Source organism: Pyxicephalus adspersus, chromosome Z, assembly GCF_032062135.1.
Source record: "Pyxicephalus adspersus chromosome Z, UCB_Pads_2.0, whole genome shotgun sequence".
Taxonomy (NCBI): Eukaryota; Metazoa; Chordata; class Amphibia; order Anura; family Pyxicephalidae; genus Pyxicephalus; species Pyxicephalus adspersus.
In genome coordinates, this window is record NC_092871.1 from 83,627,980 (window position 1) to 83,644,133 (window position 16,154).

The following is a 16,154-nucleotide window of genomic DNA, read 5'->3' on the forward strand; positions in this document are numbered from 1 at the left end:
CATCTTCACTTATTACAGAAGAATTCAATACCTTTTCCATAGCAGCAGGGGTGGTCGGGCTCTGAATTGGAGTTAGGGATGCTAACTGTATGAAAGTGAATCTCTAGCATATCCCTAGTAGCAGCTAAAGCTGGTCAGCTTGCCATGCAATCACACTTCTGTTGCGACAGAAAGATTTACTGGAGGCCGTTCCTTTGCAGCCTGTTCCTTTATGGGCATTGGGAGAAAACAAACCGGCTATCCTGCTGCCAGTGGGTTTATTCTTCTGAGTTCCTCTTCGTTTGGGACCCATCTGGGGGTACGAATAAGGCACTAATGTGCTAAGAAGAGTAATGGATTCCCCCGGATAGCAGAGAGCTCAGAAGTGATGCATCCTACACCGCCATCCGCTGGACATGCCCCTGCTCCCACATGCTTGATATTATGGTCACTGTAAGCCTACCTTTTTGGGGAGTTTGCTGAGTCATCAATCCTTCAGATTATTGGCATTTCCTGACCAGAGTTAAAGGTATAGGCTGTTCCTTATTTCTGGTGACTAGTCCTTATATGCATGTTCTTCTCAAAATGTGATTTTAGAATGTGAGATCAGCAGCACCATACTTCCTTTTTTTTTGCATAAGGAGACACTGTAGATTATGTAACAAAAACCCAAAGGAAGGTCCCTGTGATATAATAGGTGTTTTGGTTATCTGTGCCTTCTGCTGGCCCTCCATTCAAGTGCTAAAGGCTTCTTGAAGTGTTAGATGTCCATGTTCTTTGAGAAAGCCATGGTTCATTTTTGCATCTTCTGTGTCACTATGCCATATTTTTTTAAACCCAGTACACCCAATGCAGGTTATCTGTGCTGTTTGGTAATATACTGTAGTCTCATTGTCACCTCTGGAGGCACTAGCAGTTACCACCTATTGGAGATGTGTGGGGTGCCATTGTAGGTTAATGGGACTGCAACACAAAATTTGTGACCTATTGCGAATTGAGTCGACAGAATAAAACATTCATTTTTACTGCTCTTTACCCCAAGGCATAGGTGTGAAGACAGGTTAAATCACATGGAAGTTCCAGAGTGGAGTATTGTGTACCTAGGAAAATGGGTCATGTTCAAGCGTCTAATACAAGATATAGTTTACAGCTTATTTGACAGACATTCAATTTGAGGTAAAAAAGCAACATTGTTGTTACAGCAAATAAAAAGAAAAAAAAAAACTAAAAATCCTGTTCAGTATGTCTTTGTCTACCAGATGTACCAATTCTTAGAAAAAGAACATTATTTCCAGTCTAACATTTTCCGGACCTGGTTTCTATAGTCATAAGATTTCAATCAAATGAATGTACTTGAAACGTCTTAATCTTCGACTCCTTTCCTGAAAGTGTTATCAATACCTATTATATTTTTTTTTTTATATTCCTCTGCAGATGAATTTAAATCTTTCATGAGACGCTTACCCAGCAGTCATTTCTTAAGCGTTGGAGCCATTCACCAGCACTGGGGAAATGATTGGGAACTGCAAAGTCGTTTCAAACTGCTACAGAATTCTCTGGAAATCCAACGCCAAAAGATGCAGCATACAGCGAGGAAGCTCTTCAGTCTAAGTCTGCGTTGCAAACACAATCCTAACCACCAGTTACCCAGAGAAAGGTAAGTCAGTTTTGTGTGTATTAATCCAATTGAACCATGTTAATTAGGTGTACCAACTGAAAAAACAAAACACAACAGAGAAACGGTTAATCTATCTATCAAATGGAGTGTCCATTCTCAGCCAGGGTTCCTTCAGAGGTTGCTAGGGTTTCTTTAAGCTGTGGCAGATTGACAACATTGATCCTTAAAGCTGTCTGTAGGGCTTCTCAATAATCCCCAATCCATTAGTTTTTGCAGGGGTTTTCAGAGACCTGAAAATTTTTTTAAAGGGTTCCTCTTGGGAAAAATGATTTAAAAGCCTGGAATGGGGTCTTTAGGTGAACCTCACCACTACACAGTTGTTGATAAGTTTAAGGGAGTGTGAGGCCCTGGTCCAGTGCCAGTGCTAATCAAAGGCTTGTCCCTCAATCAAGCCCTCTACTCATTCCCTATAGTAAGCCCCTGCTCAGCCTCAGGAAGATAGTTGCACCTTCCCAGGACACGGTTGCCCCCACAATTTATGTGTGCAAAAAATGGGATTAGGGAAGGACCGACAGAGGACCAGGAGCCCACAGATTATGCAGTACAGGGGAGAATACCAGAGATAAGTGCAGAAAACAGAGACAGAGGTCATGCACAGGTAATCAGTCAACCAAAAAAGGTATCCAAAGGAAGAGTTGGGGTCACAGGCAAAGGTTAGTCCAGGGAGCATAAAATCTCAGGGAAAAAGGTAAGGAAAGGGGCAGAACCAGCAACAGTAAGACCAAGAAATAACACACCAGTGGAAGGTCAGCCAGCTTGCCCCTACAACAGGCAACTGAGGACTGGGAGCAGAGAAACTTTAAAGTCCCAGAAGCCAGGGACTCAGAGTCCCAGATTGCTGGGGATGCCGAAAAAGTAAATCTCAGGCTGCACAGCTTAGGGGAAGCAAGGGATGCTGGTAGTTCCCTGTTCTCCTTGCTGCTTCAAGTTACATTGCTGGACAGAATAAACAGGGTGTGATACTCCAGTGTTGCACAGTGCAGGGCTGCCGGCCATATATGTTCCACCTAATAGGGATATTATACATACATTTTACAGTAAGTTGTGGCCAGCATACATATTATCAGAAGGCAAAATGTTTTAAAAACCTTCCAGGCCTATTTCTGAAAGTTTTTCTAATTGTGAATTTTTTTATTGCTTAATAACAAGGAATGAAGGTTTACTTCTTCTATGTTGCTACAAAAACATGTGTGCTAATGCATATAGGTTCACATGGTAATATTAATTACATTAGGACAGCCTATTGATTTGAATTAGTTGCCCAATGCACCACAAAGAACCTACATGTGTGCATTCAGCATTTTTAGCAATGTACCACTCATCAGTGCAATGTGCCATGAGGGCTCATTTGTATTGGGGAACCATTCAAAAACTATCAGGTATAATTCAGAGCGATAGAGTGAATTGGCCATTAGGCTTGCAGTTCAAATTTATCACACTATGTTTTGATGCTTTTCCTGGAAACCAGGGCTTCTCAACACGTCACATAAGTTAAACACAACCATGCTATACAGCAATGTAGGCCACCAGGTGTTTTTTCCATGAAAAAAAAAACTTTATTGAGTTAATGGCTAAGACACAGCAAGATGCAAGTTGCCTTACACCACCAGACCTCTAAAAGAGGTAGTACTCACCCTCTGGTGTGCTTCATCACAGGGACTTAGGTCATAGAGGTAATTGTAGAGATTATTATGGAGGTTGTTCACACAATGGGCCCGATTTATCAATGCTCCCCAAGACTAAAGAAGGTAGACCATACTTGTTGAACCTAGATGATTCAGAAAACCTGTAATTAATTTCTCCAAACTCATTTCCCATTACTTAGCAGCAAAGGTTTTTAGTCCTGGACCAGATCCATTCCAGAATTTCTGGCTCATCCAGGTCCTTCCATGGTATTTTATCTTCCTCTAGCTTTGATAGACCAAACCCGATGTCCCATACTATAACAAACATTTGTGTTTTGTGAAAGTTGCATTGACAGTACAAATTGCATTTTTTGAAAATCTTTATTAGAAAACGTAACTGTAAATAAGAAATATAAAAGGTACAAATTATTGTTGATATAAAGGTAAGAAAAAGTGCTCTTGGGAGATATAACAGTCAAGCAGACAATAACATAAACCAGAATTAGAAACTTTAATTTCCATTTTGTACATATGTGACACACCAGCGTTTTAAATATAGGAGATTACACATGAGGTCAATGAACGTTTTGTTCCAGGAAGAAAAAAAAGAGATATAAAGGTGAAATAAATATATGGAGATATGGAAGGAATATGGAAATGATAAGACATAAAGGAGAGACGAGACAAGGCATGGAGTGGGGCAGCGGTGGTGGTGGTGGGGGTAATGCATATTGAGGAGTAGAGAAAATTTAGGGGCTGGAGTATTTGAGAATGACTCAATATTATTGAATACTTTGGGACATTTAATTTAGAATATAAGGTGATTTCCCCAAAGTGAATTAGAATAGGCCTACCCTTGATATTTATACAACCTCAATGACTCATTTATATAGCTGATTTGCATATATATATAAAAACTAATCTTAAAGGTTGAAATTACTTGCAACATTGTTTGCGTAACGTGACGGGAAGGGCTACATCTATTAGAAAAAATGGACCACAAGAGTTGACTTAAATATAATTTAGCATTATCTGTTAAATCTTTGTTACAAACCATCTATCAATGTCTTTCATAGATGCAAATGATCAAATTCCAATATTCTTACTCATATATCACACTATCATGGTTGAACTTATCTTACCCTAAGATTCCCTCTTTCTGGACTCAACTTCTTTCTCAACTCAACCTCTAAGATGAGAGCCCCTTCCTATTGAAATATAATCTTTTTAGGGGATCGGGGCTGAAAAACACAAGACCTGTTATCTTCCCTCTACTCCGCCTCATTAAACTATATTTGTATTAATATATATATATATAATTATATATATATATATATATATATATATATATATAGTTTACAAATATGCAAAAAGATTTAAAAAATGAAGAACAATAAATAATATCTAATAAATATTAAATAATACCTAATGTTCATTGTGTTCAGATAAGTGTTCAGGTTCTTGCAGCCTGTATCCTGCTTAGGAGGTTCACGCACTTTTACCTGATGACCACTATCACATGCACCTAAAGTGAGGGAAAAACAAAATAATCAGGAGAGAGGTGGAATTCTTTGATTGTGGGCACTTGTTCCGGTGACAGCTGTCAAAAAGGGGATTTACTGTACCCTGGAGAGATTTTCTTTTTGTATCTGCAGAATAAAAGGGAAAATCTCTCAATTGGGACACCGATAAAAAAAAAATACTGCATTTCAACCCTTTCTTTTTCTATTAAAATTTGGTTTTAGATATATTTTAAAAAAGACTTGGTAAATTTTGAAACATCCCTATCTGCTTTGAAGCAAATGGCAAACAGTTTAGTCTCTTTTTTATCGAATAATCATGTATTTAAGCACTTATAAAGAAAGATCTTTTTCTCTGATTGCTGCAATTCAAAATGAATAAGATTCAACTTAGAGAAATGAACATTCTGACATCCTTATTGCAAAGCCAGAAGGTGTGGAGATTCAAAATTTGACATGAATGCGCATGATGAACCGAATACTAAAGCACAAAACAAAAGCTTCTCAAAATCTACTTGCCAGTGATTCACACACACACATGTATAGGAGATGTATAGCAGAACATTTAGTATCCTATTAAATCCAGACGGAAAAAGTCTGGAAATATTATCCGGGTGACGCGTTTCAGTGCGTGCACTTAATATTCTTCTCGTTGTCACATATGTCAGCATTCTCTGTGCCAGTTTCAACGTCACCTTCTGTCACTCAGCTAGCCTTTACCCTTCTATTAGCAATTTCTGCCCACTGCAATCAACATCGTCATTATCAGCAACAGTGTGACCACATTATCATCATCCAGCATCTTCATGCTGAGTGTCGTTGGTTGGATCCCTCAGGCAATGCCTATGAATAACACAGTAATATATATATATTCATGTAACACACCTTATCTCAATTAGATGCAATTTATTTGAAAATCCATGCAGAAATGTTAGAAAGGTAAGTACAGAGTAACAGTTTTGAGAGTTGCCTAAAGGAACATTTTTATATGGATTTTCAATAAATTGCATGAAATTGAAGAACATTATGCTATTTGGGTTTTATATATGGAAGGGCAGAATGGAATTGGTCAACTGTATATTTCTATAGCACTTGCCACCAGTTCCATATCATCAACTAGGCTTGATAGGCGTTTGTTGGCTATGGAAAGGTCAGAAAGAGGTCTATACCAGGTCAGTGCAGTAATACCCCTGCCCACCACCTGTCAATGGGAACACTGCCCTAATGCACGTTGTCATGCATGTTGTTAACTAGTTGGGTTTGGAATGTAAATAGCAGGTAAAGTTTCCACTGCTTAGGTGTAGTACAAAGGGTCGCCATTGGGGGAGGACAATGGGTACTTCTGTACCAGGCCCCAATTAAAAGAACTAAAAGAATTTGACTTTTGTAATTCTGGAACATGGAGGAAGGGCCCGGGAAGTCTACCCAGTATGGGACCTTGAAATTGCTGATGGTGTCTCTGGAGTGGAATTAGATCTGACCAAGCAACCCCAAATCATAGCACTGCCTTGTAGGTAACCAGACCATAACACTGCCCTCACAAGTACTTCAAATCATAACACTGCCCCCCAAAGGCACCTCAGGCCATAACACTGCCTCCAAAGTTTAGAGACTTTTTTTTGGCAAGGCAGAGGTTCACTAATAGGGCATGCCAATGGGAGAAGCAGTAAGGAGTAAAGCGTCTGCAATCCCAGACAACAATAGGTGAGCATAGGTACGAATAGAAATAGTCCTTCAATGACTGACAAGCTAGAAGGATCATTAACCAAAACTAGCCAACCTACTGTTAAATCACTGGGTAATATTGTTAGTTCTAGGAAGTTCAGCTGGTGCAAGAAAAGATTTAGAAAACAGTCCTGCAAAGTAAATACCCAATTGAAGGTAGTCAGGGTAAAAACACTGTTAAGGGTAAACTTTACATGTTACAAGGGCATTTTGATGAAAATGGAACATATGGTCCTTCAATATTCATGCTATGTAATATATTTTGATTTGCATGTAGCACATAGCCCCACCATGACATATAGTTTCTTACTGTCACCTTACCTTCAGTCCACACAGCCGAGCCCTATTATTTCTGTTTGTGCTTTTCAAACAATTTAGGAAATAGTTTCCTAATGGTTGTTCTAAGCTCTGTGTTTGTATGGTTAAAAATGTTAGTCAAGTTTAGTATTTTATTCTGAGGATTTAATGCATTCAAGCGTAATATTTGTACATGTCAAATCTGTTTAAATGCTATATTTAAACATTCGAAAAGGTGCAGTAATATATTTTTATTTCTTTCATTTCAGATCAATTCAGCAGTGGCTGGCTCGAGTACAATCACTTCTTTATTGCAATGAGAATGGATTCTGGGGCACATTTTTAGAGAGCCAACGCATTTGTGTGTGCCATGGTGGAAGCAGTCTTTGTCAGCGACCCATTCCATGCATAATAGGAGGCAACCAAAGCTGTGCAATGTGCAGTATGGCAAACATCTCCCTCTGTGGTTCGTGTAACAAAGGTTATAAGTTATACCGTGGCCGATGCGAAGCCCAGAATGTGGATTCGGAACGCAGTGAGCAGTTCATGAGCCTGGAGACCGAATTAGACTTCCAAGATCAGGAGCTCCGATATCTCTTGCAAAAAATGGACTCCCGTCTCCACGTGCACACTACGTTTATTAGCAACGAAATCCGGTTAGACACCTACTTCGACCCACGTTGGAGGAAAAGAATGTCACTCACCTTAAAAAGTAACAAAAATAGGGTTGAATTTATCCACATGGTCATTGGAATGTCCATGCGCATTTGCCAGGCTCGGAACACGACTTTGGATCCAAGCTTCTTTGTGTATGTCAACCCATTTAGCGGGAGCCACTCAGAAGGATGGAGCATGCCGTTTGGAGAACACGGTTACCCACGATGGGAGAAAACACGGCTTCAAAATGGTCAGTGTTATAATTGGACTCTCCTACTAGGCAACCGCTGGAAAACGTTTTTTGAAACTGTACATATTTACCTACGCAGTCGTACACGTCTACCTTCTCTTCTGCGCAATGACACAGGCCAAGGTCCAGTTGACCTGTCAGATCCTACAAAACGACAATTCTACGTAAAAATTTCTGAGGTCCAGTTGTATGGCTATAGCTTACGGTTCAACCCAGATCTCTTGCGCAGTGCAGTCCAACAAGTCAATCAGTCTTACTCCCAAGGAGGGCAGTTTTATTCCTCGTCATCGGTCATGTTACTCATGTTGGACATACGGGAGCGAATCAATCGTCTAGCTCCACCAACGGCACCAGGAAAACCACAACTAGACCTCTTCTCTTGTATGCTGAAGCATCGATTGAAGTTGACCAATAGTGAAATCATACGAGTCAACCATGCCCTAGACTTGTACAATACTGAGATACTGAAGCAACCTGATCACATGACAGTCAAACTTTGTTAACCTTCCCATGCCTTCCTCTGAGTAAGACCATGGAATTTCAGAGGTGAAAACTCTGAAGGGATTTAGGTGGACTTTTATTATTTTAGAATCTACCTTATGACCTGATTATGATTATGCTGCAAAGTATAAAATGGAGTATATTTACATACTTCCTTTTATGTATTTTTTTATTATTTTGGGGGGTGGGAGATTGGGGGTCAGTAATTATAGACAAGAACAAGTCAGGGTATTTGAAATATAAATCCCTTTTAGGTGTTATAAATAGTAGGAGACGACCCACAGACATTCTGAAAATGACCTGATCGGGCTTTTTCCACCCCTGTAAAGTGCCCGTAGGTCGATTCTATTATAGTGTTTCTCATTGACATATTCAGCTCCCTTGTTAATGGAGCAGTTCATGCGTGTTATGGTCTTATAAGTGAAAAAAAGTCAAACAGTGTAAGTGTTATATGTACAGTTAAATGTGAATTATGCCAGACAAATACATTGCACATATAATATTCATTTTCAAATAGCCAAACTGCTGCTTCTCTCCATGTTATTAGGATTATTTTTTCTCAGCTGAGCATATTTAAAGCCCAATTGAACTCTCCTAATCAGATTTATGTGTTCATAAGGAAGCTACAGCCAATGAAAAGCTGTTTCCTGCTGTCATGATGCAGAGGATGAATCTTGCTGTCTTTAAGGAATAGCCGTCTCTTTGGAGTAGTTTGACACGCCCTCTGTAAGTCACTACACTACTCCCAGAGGGTGTGTCTGACCACAGAAGAGAGGCCACTGGTTTCCCATGGACTGCAGCGGCCATTCTCTGTAACCTAATGGCAAAGGACAGATTTGCTATGGCCATGGTTTCTTTATTAATTAACAAAGGGTAAGAGTGTGATCATTCATTACACTTGGAATCCATTGATAAGGCTCAATAGGGCTTTAACATATTTTAAATTCATAATTCCTTATAATTTGCACTGTATATAATAGTTTATACTTATATAATACATTACAAGGTGCACTTTTACATGCAATCTTCTTTTCCTTATATTCTAATACACTATTATCCCATGATCTTTATATAGCTACATATAAACAGGTAATGTGGCTAACTTAAAAAATGCTTACCGTTCATGGGCTCCATTTAATTAGAAAAGTTGTCCATCAAAACCATTAATATTTTGACAGTTGCATGGATGGGCAGGTTAGCTGTTGGTTAAGGAGGGAATAATATATTTTCCATTCTTATTCCAATCTTTCTACAACTAAATCCACTGAAGATTTTTTTTTTTTACCAAGTGCCATTTTTCTCTAATCCTCATACAATTAAAGAATTGCGACCTTCTGTATGATGAAAGAAAGTTCATTATATATAGCAGACCTTGCATTAAAAGTAAGGTTTGCTTTTTACATCAGGTTCCATCATTGCCCAATGGGAATACCTAAATTTCTGCAAGCTATGGTACCTAGAAGAGAGTCACATATGGTCCCTTTCAATGAGATAGCACAGAATGCTGAGTAACCCAAATATCACTTGACGATGCTCTTGCATTCTGATAGGTATACAGCAGGATATTGCCAAAATGATGGTGAATTAATTAATATAAAGCAAATCATTTAGTTCAGGTAGTTTCAAGTGAGCAGTTTGTGTCCCAATTATCTGAACGTTTGGGATACATAGTTATTCTGGGTCATTGATTCAGGAAGTAATAAAGCAGAGGATTGGAACTCCAACCAGGCAAGCTAAACTTTTTTACAACTAGGAGAGCAATGACAGCTTACATACTTTGTCAGTACAGGTTCACTTTCAGATGGTTGAGAATGAACTACTATACAGTGCAAGCAGATATAAAATGATCTTTTACTGCTTGTTAAGAATATGTAATTTATTTCAAGTTCATAGTCAGGGCACATGTGCACTTTTAAATTGCATCTTTATTTTTATTCACTTCAGCTATGCCAATAGAAATAATTTCCCTTGAGTTACAGCAAAATATGTTTTTATTATTAATATATTAATAATAATATTAATAATAATAATAATAATAATAATAATGTAGTATGCCAAAAATCAGAACCTGGCAGAATATATATATATTTTTAAATCCTCTTATTCAGCCCCCAGCTATTCATATTGCAGCAGAATGCCCATCCCTTAAATAGCTAGCATCGTCTCAATTTTTTATCAGATATGCTCAAGTATAACCATTTGATGGAATTAATTATATTACGGTATCACTCTTGAAGTTTCCCCCCTCTTTAACATTGCCCACCCCTTTAAAGTAATTTAAAGATACTCACTCTGAGACCCTGCCTATTGCTGCCCAGCTTTTTTTAGATGGTTATTGCACCTTCTGTGCATGCATAGTGCTCACCCTATTCACTCATTTGGCAAGTCTGCATTCGTGGAGTATGTAGCCATCCAAAGGAGGACCCAGTGCAGGAATCAACATAAGGATTAGGGGGATGGCACTGGGTCCTCAATGAAAGTTTAGTTGCACCAGGTCAGGCACTGCTTAGAAGGCCATCTTGAGAAAATTAGATATTTGAAGGGCAAAATATGAGCTCCACATGCCAAATTTGCTAAAACCACCCGCTAAGGAGTGAGCCTATTAGCAAATATCACTTTTTTGGCATTCTCTTAACATTTCAGTTAGTTTTCTGCAACAAATACATCACTATTCGAATGGAAATTTCAGCTTTGAGCCCTCACAACACGTTGACTAGTTTCGGTGGACTGAAGCAAACAAGTAGAAGTATTTTGAGCCCAATTTTGGCCTGTAGTGCTCCAGTTTTTCCCTTCAAGTAGGATTGAATCAGGCTGCAGTGCATGCAGTCCAGCTTCAGCTCAATAAGAGTTTGAGGGTAAGTGTGGAACGCATTGAGTGGGGGCATTAAAGGAAAACTTCACAAAAACGTAATTTCACAAGCTATTTTCAAATTAATAATATTCAAAGAATGTTTTTAGATATCACTAAAACCTCAAAAAGACTTTTTTTTTTGTAAAGGATTTTAAATACATTTAAGTGAAGCAGATATACCATCCTGTGTAATAATTAAAGCTGAACTCCAGAAAAGTGTACACAAAAAAATTGTAAGTTGATTTGTGTATTTAGAAGTAACCATTAAATTTTTTTTATACATGCAACAAGTGTAAATAACTAAATTTGGATAGATGATAACCATTAGTAATCACCTGTACAGTAAATTGGGAGAAAGAATGAGGCAATTGGATTGGATAATAGAGGGACTTTATCCATTTGTTGCTGCCCCTTCACTGTCTAATACCAGGCAGGGGTTGGGGAGGTGACCAAGCCATGTGGCTTAAATGCTTTTAGAAAAAGCCAAGTCACCGGTCAATCCCAGATCTGAGTGGGCAGAAACGCAGATGACCCGGCACGTAGAACAGCTCCCTTGCATGAATTTCAGTTGTGTATTTTGCAGTTTGCCTGGAGTTTAGCTTTATTATTGCAGACAATGGTGCACCCAGAGCAACTTTAAAGAAAATGGAAGTATGTAGCCATACTCTGTGTAAGCATGCTCATTTTCAGGTGCTGCCAAATACGTACTGCTGTTCTAAAAGGAGAGGCACAGTACCCACGGTATTATAGACGTTTACAAAATGCACAAGCCTTTTCGCTACATAAGTGTTATGCATTGTGTGTCTTTGTCGTCCTTTATTTATCTTAGACTTATTCCGCTTAAGGACATCTTTAATTCTACAAAGCACTCCTCCAGCCAATCGTCACGGCAGATATCCATCAGTTGGGTCCACTGACCAAGCCTTGAAAAAAGTCTGCCGACCCCATATCTGTTGTTCATGAAGAAGGTTCACCCAGTCAGACAATCACTGCCCTAGGAGGGGGAAGACATGAGAGAAGCACACCGCCGTGTTCACAATGCGGCAATAAGGACTGAGGAGAAATGCTTCAGAAATTAAGTGACCTCCTGCATGAGCCTTGAAAATACCAGCAGAAAAGGGAGTCAACTGCCATAAGAATAATTGAAAGAAACATTTGCCCCCCTATAAGGGAGAGAATCTTTTTTTTCTTCTTTCTTTCTTCTGTATAATACAATGTGTAAAGTGTAATATAAAATGATAATGATGGTAATTAGAAACCAAAAAGGAGGATGACAAGCTACTGATCCTGCAGATGCCAGCATGTTCCTCCTCGGTTATAAAAAAAAAAACCTATTGACACACACCAAGCTGAAATTGAACTATGCATGGGATATCAAATGGAATGGTGGCCGGGGGTGTTTCATTTGGATAAAAGGGCTCAGAAATGTGGAAAAAAAAAAGATTTACATACACTATAAAACTTGACAAGATGCAAATACAGTTTAAATGCATTTACTTTTATTTAGGGATTTTTTTTTAAAGAGATGAATCCATGTACTTAAAAAGTTTTTGGGTAATGATACAGAATTTAAACAGCCAGGTCCACAATAGAAGTATAAGAACTAACTAATGACTAATTAGTATTAGTCACTGGTTAGAATTAGTCACTAAATAGTCAGTTTTTTTAAGACCTGTTTGGTAAAGTTGTAGATGTTTTGGGACAGATTTATTGAAGCTCTTCAAGATTGAAGAAGATAGACTATCATGTGGGAACATGGGTCATCTAATAAACGTGGGAAAGATGTATTAAAAGTCATTTGCTAGTAGTTGGGGAAAGTTTTGAATTATGGACAAAATCCATTCCAAGTTTGCTGGATTAACAATGTTTTCCCAGATTAGTCTGTCTTCTTCAGTCTTTGAAGCTTTAATAACTGGACCCTTTGTGTTCCAGACCCTTTGTGTTTTATTCAAGGAGCTTCAGATTTAATGAAGATATTTTGTTGAGCAGTCAAACATCTTTAAAATTACAATGGAGGTCCAGCTGAATGTGACCAACTACCTCTAGATACTAAATTAGACTACCTTGTCCTGGATACACACAGTACATATTGACTAACAAGTTTACATGATTATTATCTGTTTTCATACAAAGGTACACCATTATTTATTACTACTAATTGGGCAAACTCTCACTTATGTTTGGTCATCTACAGGTTTGGTAAAAATAATACAAGGTAATGAACCCAATATTGGCAAACCTATGTGGACAGTTGTTCAGTCAGGGAGCTATAGTAAATAGCCAGAAAGCTGCCTGATTTGCACATCAATCAGCAATCAGCCCAATTGTTGGCTGGCATCCGCATATAGTGGCTGGTGGTTGGTAGAAGTCATACAGAATCCATGGAAATACCACCCAATACATACACTTGCAGTTGTCCCAGAGTCAATAACAGCAGCATACTTATTTGGCTGGTGTTTGTAGAGAGCATCACCACCTTCACCACCCATCATTCAAAAAGCATGTGGAATTGTAAACAACAGGCTGAATGCCAGTTATTACCACAACAACTATTTTGATGTTTGCCACTTGCTGACATTTACATTTGTTTGCAAATATGGCAGGTGGTGAACATCTACAGTTTGCTGTAAAAACAGGTTTTTTGGAACTCAGACATCCTCCTTATTTATAATCAAGAAATACCTTATTACAACAGTTTAAACTTGGTGGCCATGATTCATTGGTTTATAGAGAGTCATTTAAGACAAAAAGTTCCAATGACTGAACCAATGTTTGTCAACTTACATGGGATAGGGGGTCTCAGGTGCAGCCCCTGACATCTCCAAAGGGCCACATGAAATATTCAATTAATGAAATACTACAGAAGACTTGTATAGACTGAAGACTATGATACAGGGGTGGTTGTAGATACAGGGGTGGTCGTAGAAATATTCAATTAATGAAATGCTACAGAAGACTTGTATAGACTGAAGACTATGATACAGGGGTGGTTGGAGATTTGATTCTTGCTTTGCAAGGCAGAAACTAGGGATATGTTCATGAGACCACTGGAAAGTACCAAACTTACAGTACTCTGCTAAATTAATGCTTCCACTTTTGAAAGCCACCTGGGTCTAAAGATGCAGGATCCAAGGCTGCTTTACAAACTGTGTTTGGCTCCCACAATGCAGGTTGGCCACCAGATATCAAAACTCCAACCTGGTGCATTATATGAATGGAAAGGTTAAAACTACTGACTATTTGTTTATATCTGTGTCCCATTTGTGGCATTAAATTTACTTCAGTGATAGGAAAACTCTCCTAAGAGTTCAGCAGTTAGATCAGTGTTTCTCAACCTTTTTATCATGGGGGAACCCTTGAAATAACATTCAGGTTCTCAGGGAACCCCCTCTATGATTACTATATTCATAAATTACAGTACATTGGTGTGCTGGTCAGTGGGAAAAATGTCTCTTAAATTGCTGGCCATTGGGAAGAATATCATCCTTAAAAAAAAAACAGATCACTGGTATCAATTAAACTAAGAGGCACAATTTGCTCAAGGAACCCCTGGCAACCTGTGGGGGAACCATGGTTAGGAAACATTGAGTTAGACAGTTGTCACAAAAACAGATGTATGGAAGTATTTCCCCCAAAATGTCGGTCTGGTGGCAATTTAGAATCACCCATGTTCACCAAAGCAGAGAGTATGACTATTTCCAGCACAGACATCAATAAAAACCTAACATCTATCTAAAAAAGTTCTAGTCAGGCATCAAATTATGCTCTCCTATGAGAAAATGTGGAAAGTTTATCTGAGATCCAACTTGTAACGTTGTCAGGTCTTTATAAAGATTAAAGCTCTGATAAAAAAGAATGTTGGTTGACACCTGAAATGAGTCAGCTGTACCATATGGTCAAAAAATGAGCTACTAAGGTTACTTTAGACTCCCTTCTGGCTCTCCTTTTCTTGGTCTATATTTCAACTAAAGGAACCCTATTTCAGAAGACCTCCCTAACCAGGGCAATTGGAGTGCCATTAGTTATGATGTAGCCTTTACAACTTTGAAGGATACCTGAAGTCTTACATGTCTTTTGAACAATGAAAAACAGACAAGGTATCTAATCCACCTTTATTCTATCCAAAATAAATCCAATAAAAATATTTCACACTAATTTTCTAACTTTAATATCATAATAAATTAGGGGGCCCAAGTACAAAAGTATTTGATTCATTTTTAATGTATTTCTGGGCCAGTTTTTTAGGTCTGGGATAGTGTTAAAGTTGATTTCTCCATGGAAGTCCTGTTTCTGAGAGTGGAAAAACGTCATGGAGAAGCCAGACTATCATGGAAAATCTGGGTGCTCAAACAAACCTGTAATGGAATTTCTAATATCCTTCCTAAAATCATTTTCTATAATTTGGCAAATATTTTCAATCTTGGACCAAATCCTTTCCAAGTTTCCTGGATTACCCATGTTCTCCCAAGATTGTTTATCATCTCCAGTCTTGGAGAACTTTAATAAATCAGGCCCATTATTGTATTGTTTGTGGATGGCCTGTTGGAATATGTCGCAAGAATTTTTTGTCCACATACTTTTTTCCCTTAGATCTACATTTTTTCACTGATGACATGTTCCATCAGAACAGGTCACCCCAGCAGTTTTATTGACAATACGATTTGTAGGGGCTTTGGAAAACCTTGTTAAATTTCCAAAACATGGATTTTTGCAGATTTTTTTGCAAAAAATGGGATCATATTTGCCACTCATTTGTTTGCCAGTTCATTTGCCCATTTTATTTCTAAAGCATTTCAATACTGTAATCTAGGAAACACTAATCTAACAAAAATCTAAATTGGAATGTACATCAACATTCTTTTTTACAGTTTATATAACATATTTACTAAAACTTATTTGGGTATTGCTGTATTGTGTATTAGCATGATGTTTACAGCTATCCGTGCAGAATGAGATTCAAGTTGCAGTCTAGTATGCATAATGGTAAGTGGTACAAGCAAGGCTTAGCCTTGGATTGCTGTGGAAATCCTTTGAGGATCAGCTTGGGTATGATATTTCATTGCTATGGGAG

The 16,154-nt window shown here is 38.3% G+C and overlaps 1 protein-coding gene across 1 annotated transcript in view; it reads left to right on the forward strand.

The window, feature by feature from the left end:
• Positions 1-15,823, forward strand: part of BRINP1 (BMP/retinoic acid inducible neural specific 1) — a 90,726-nt gene extending 74,903 nt beyond the window's left edge. Inside the window, exons 6-7 of the mRNA XM_072430197.1 lie at positions 1,414-1,636; positions 7,094-15,823. Coding sequence (XP_072286298.1) covers positions 1,414-1,636; positions 7,094-8,234 — 1,364 coding nt within the window. The 3' untranslated portion in view covers positions 8,235-15,823. The remainder of the gene's footprint in view (positions 1-1,413; positions 1,637-7,093) is intronic.
• The last annotated feature ends 331 nt before the right edge of the window (positions 15,824-16,154 follow it).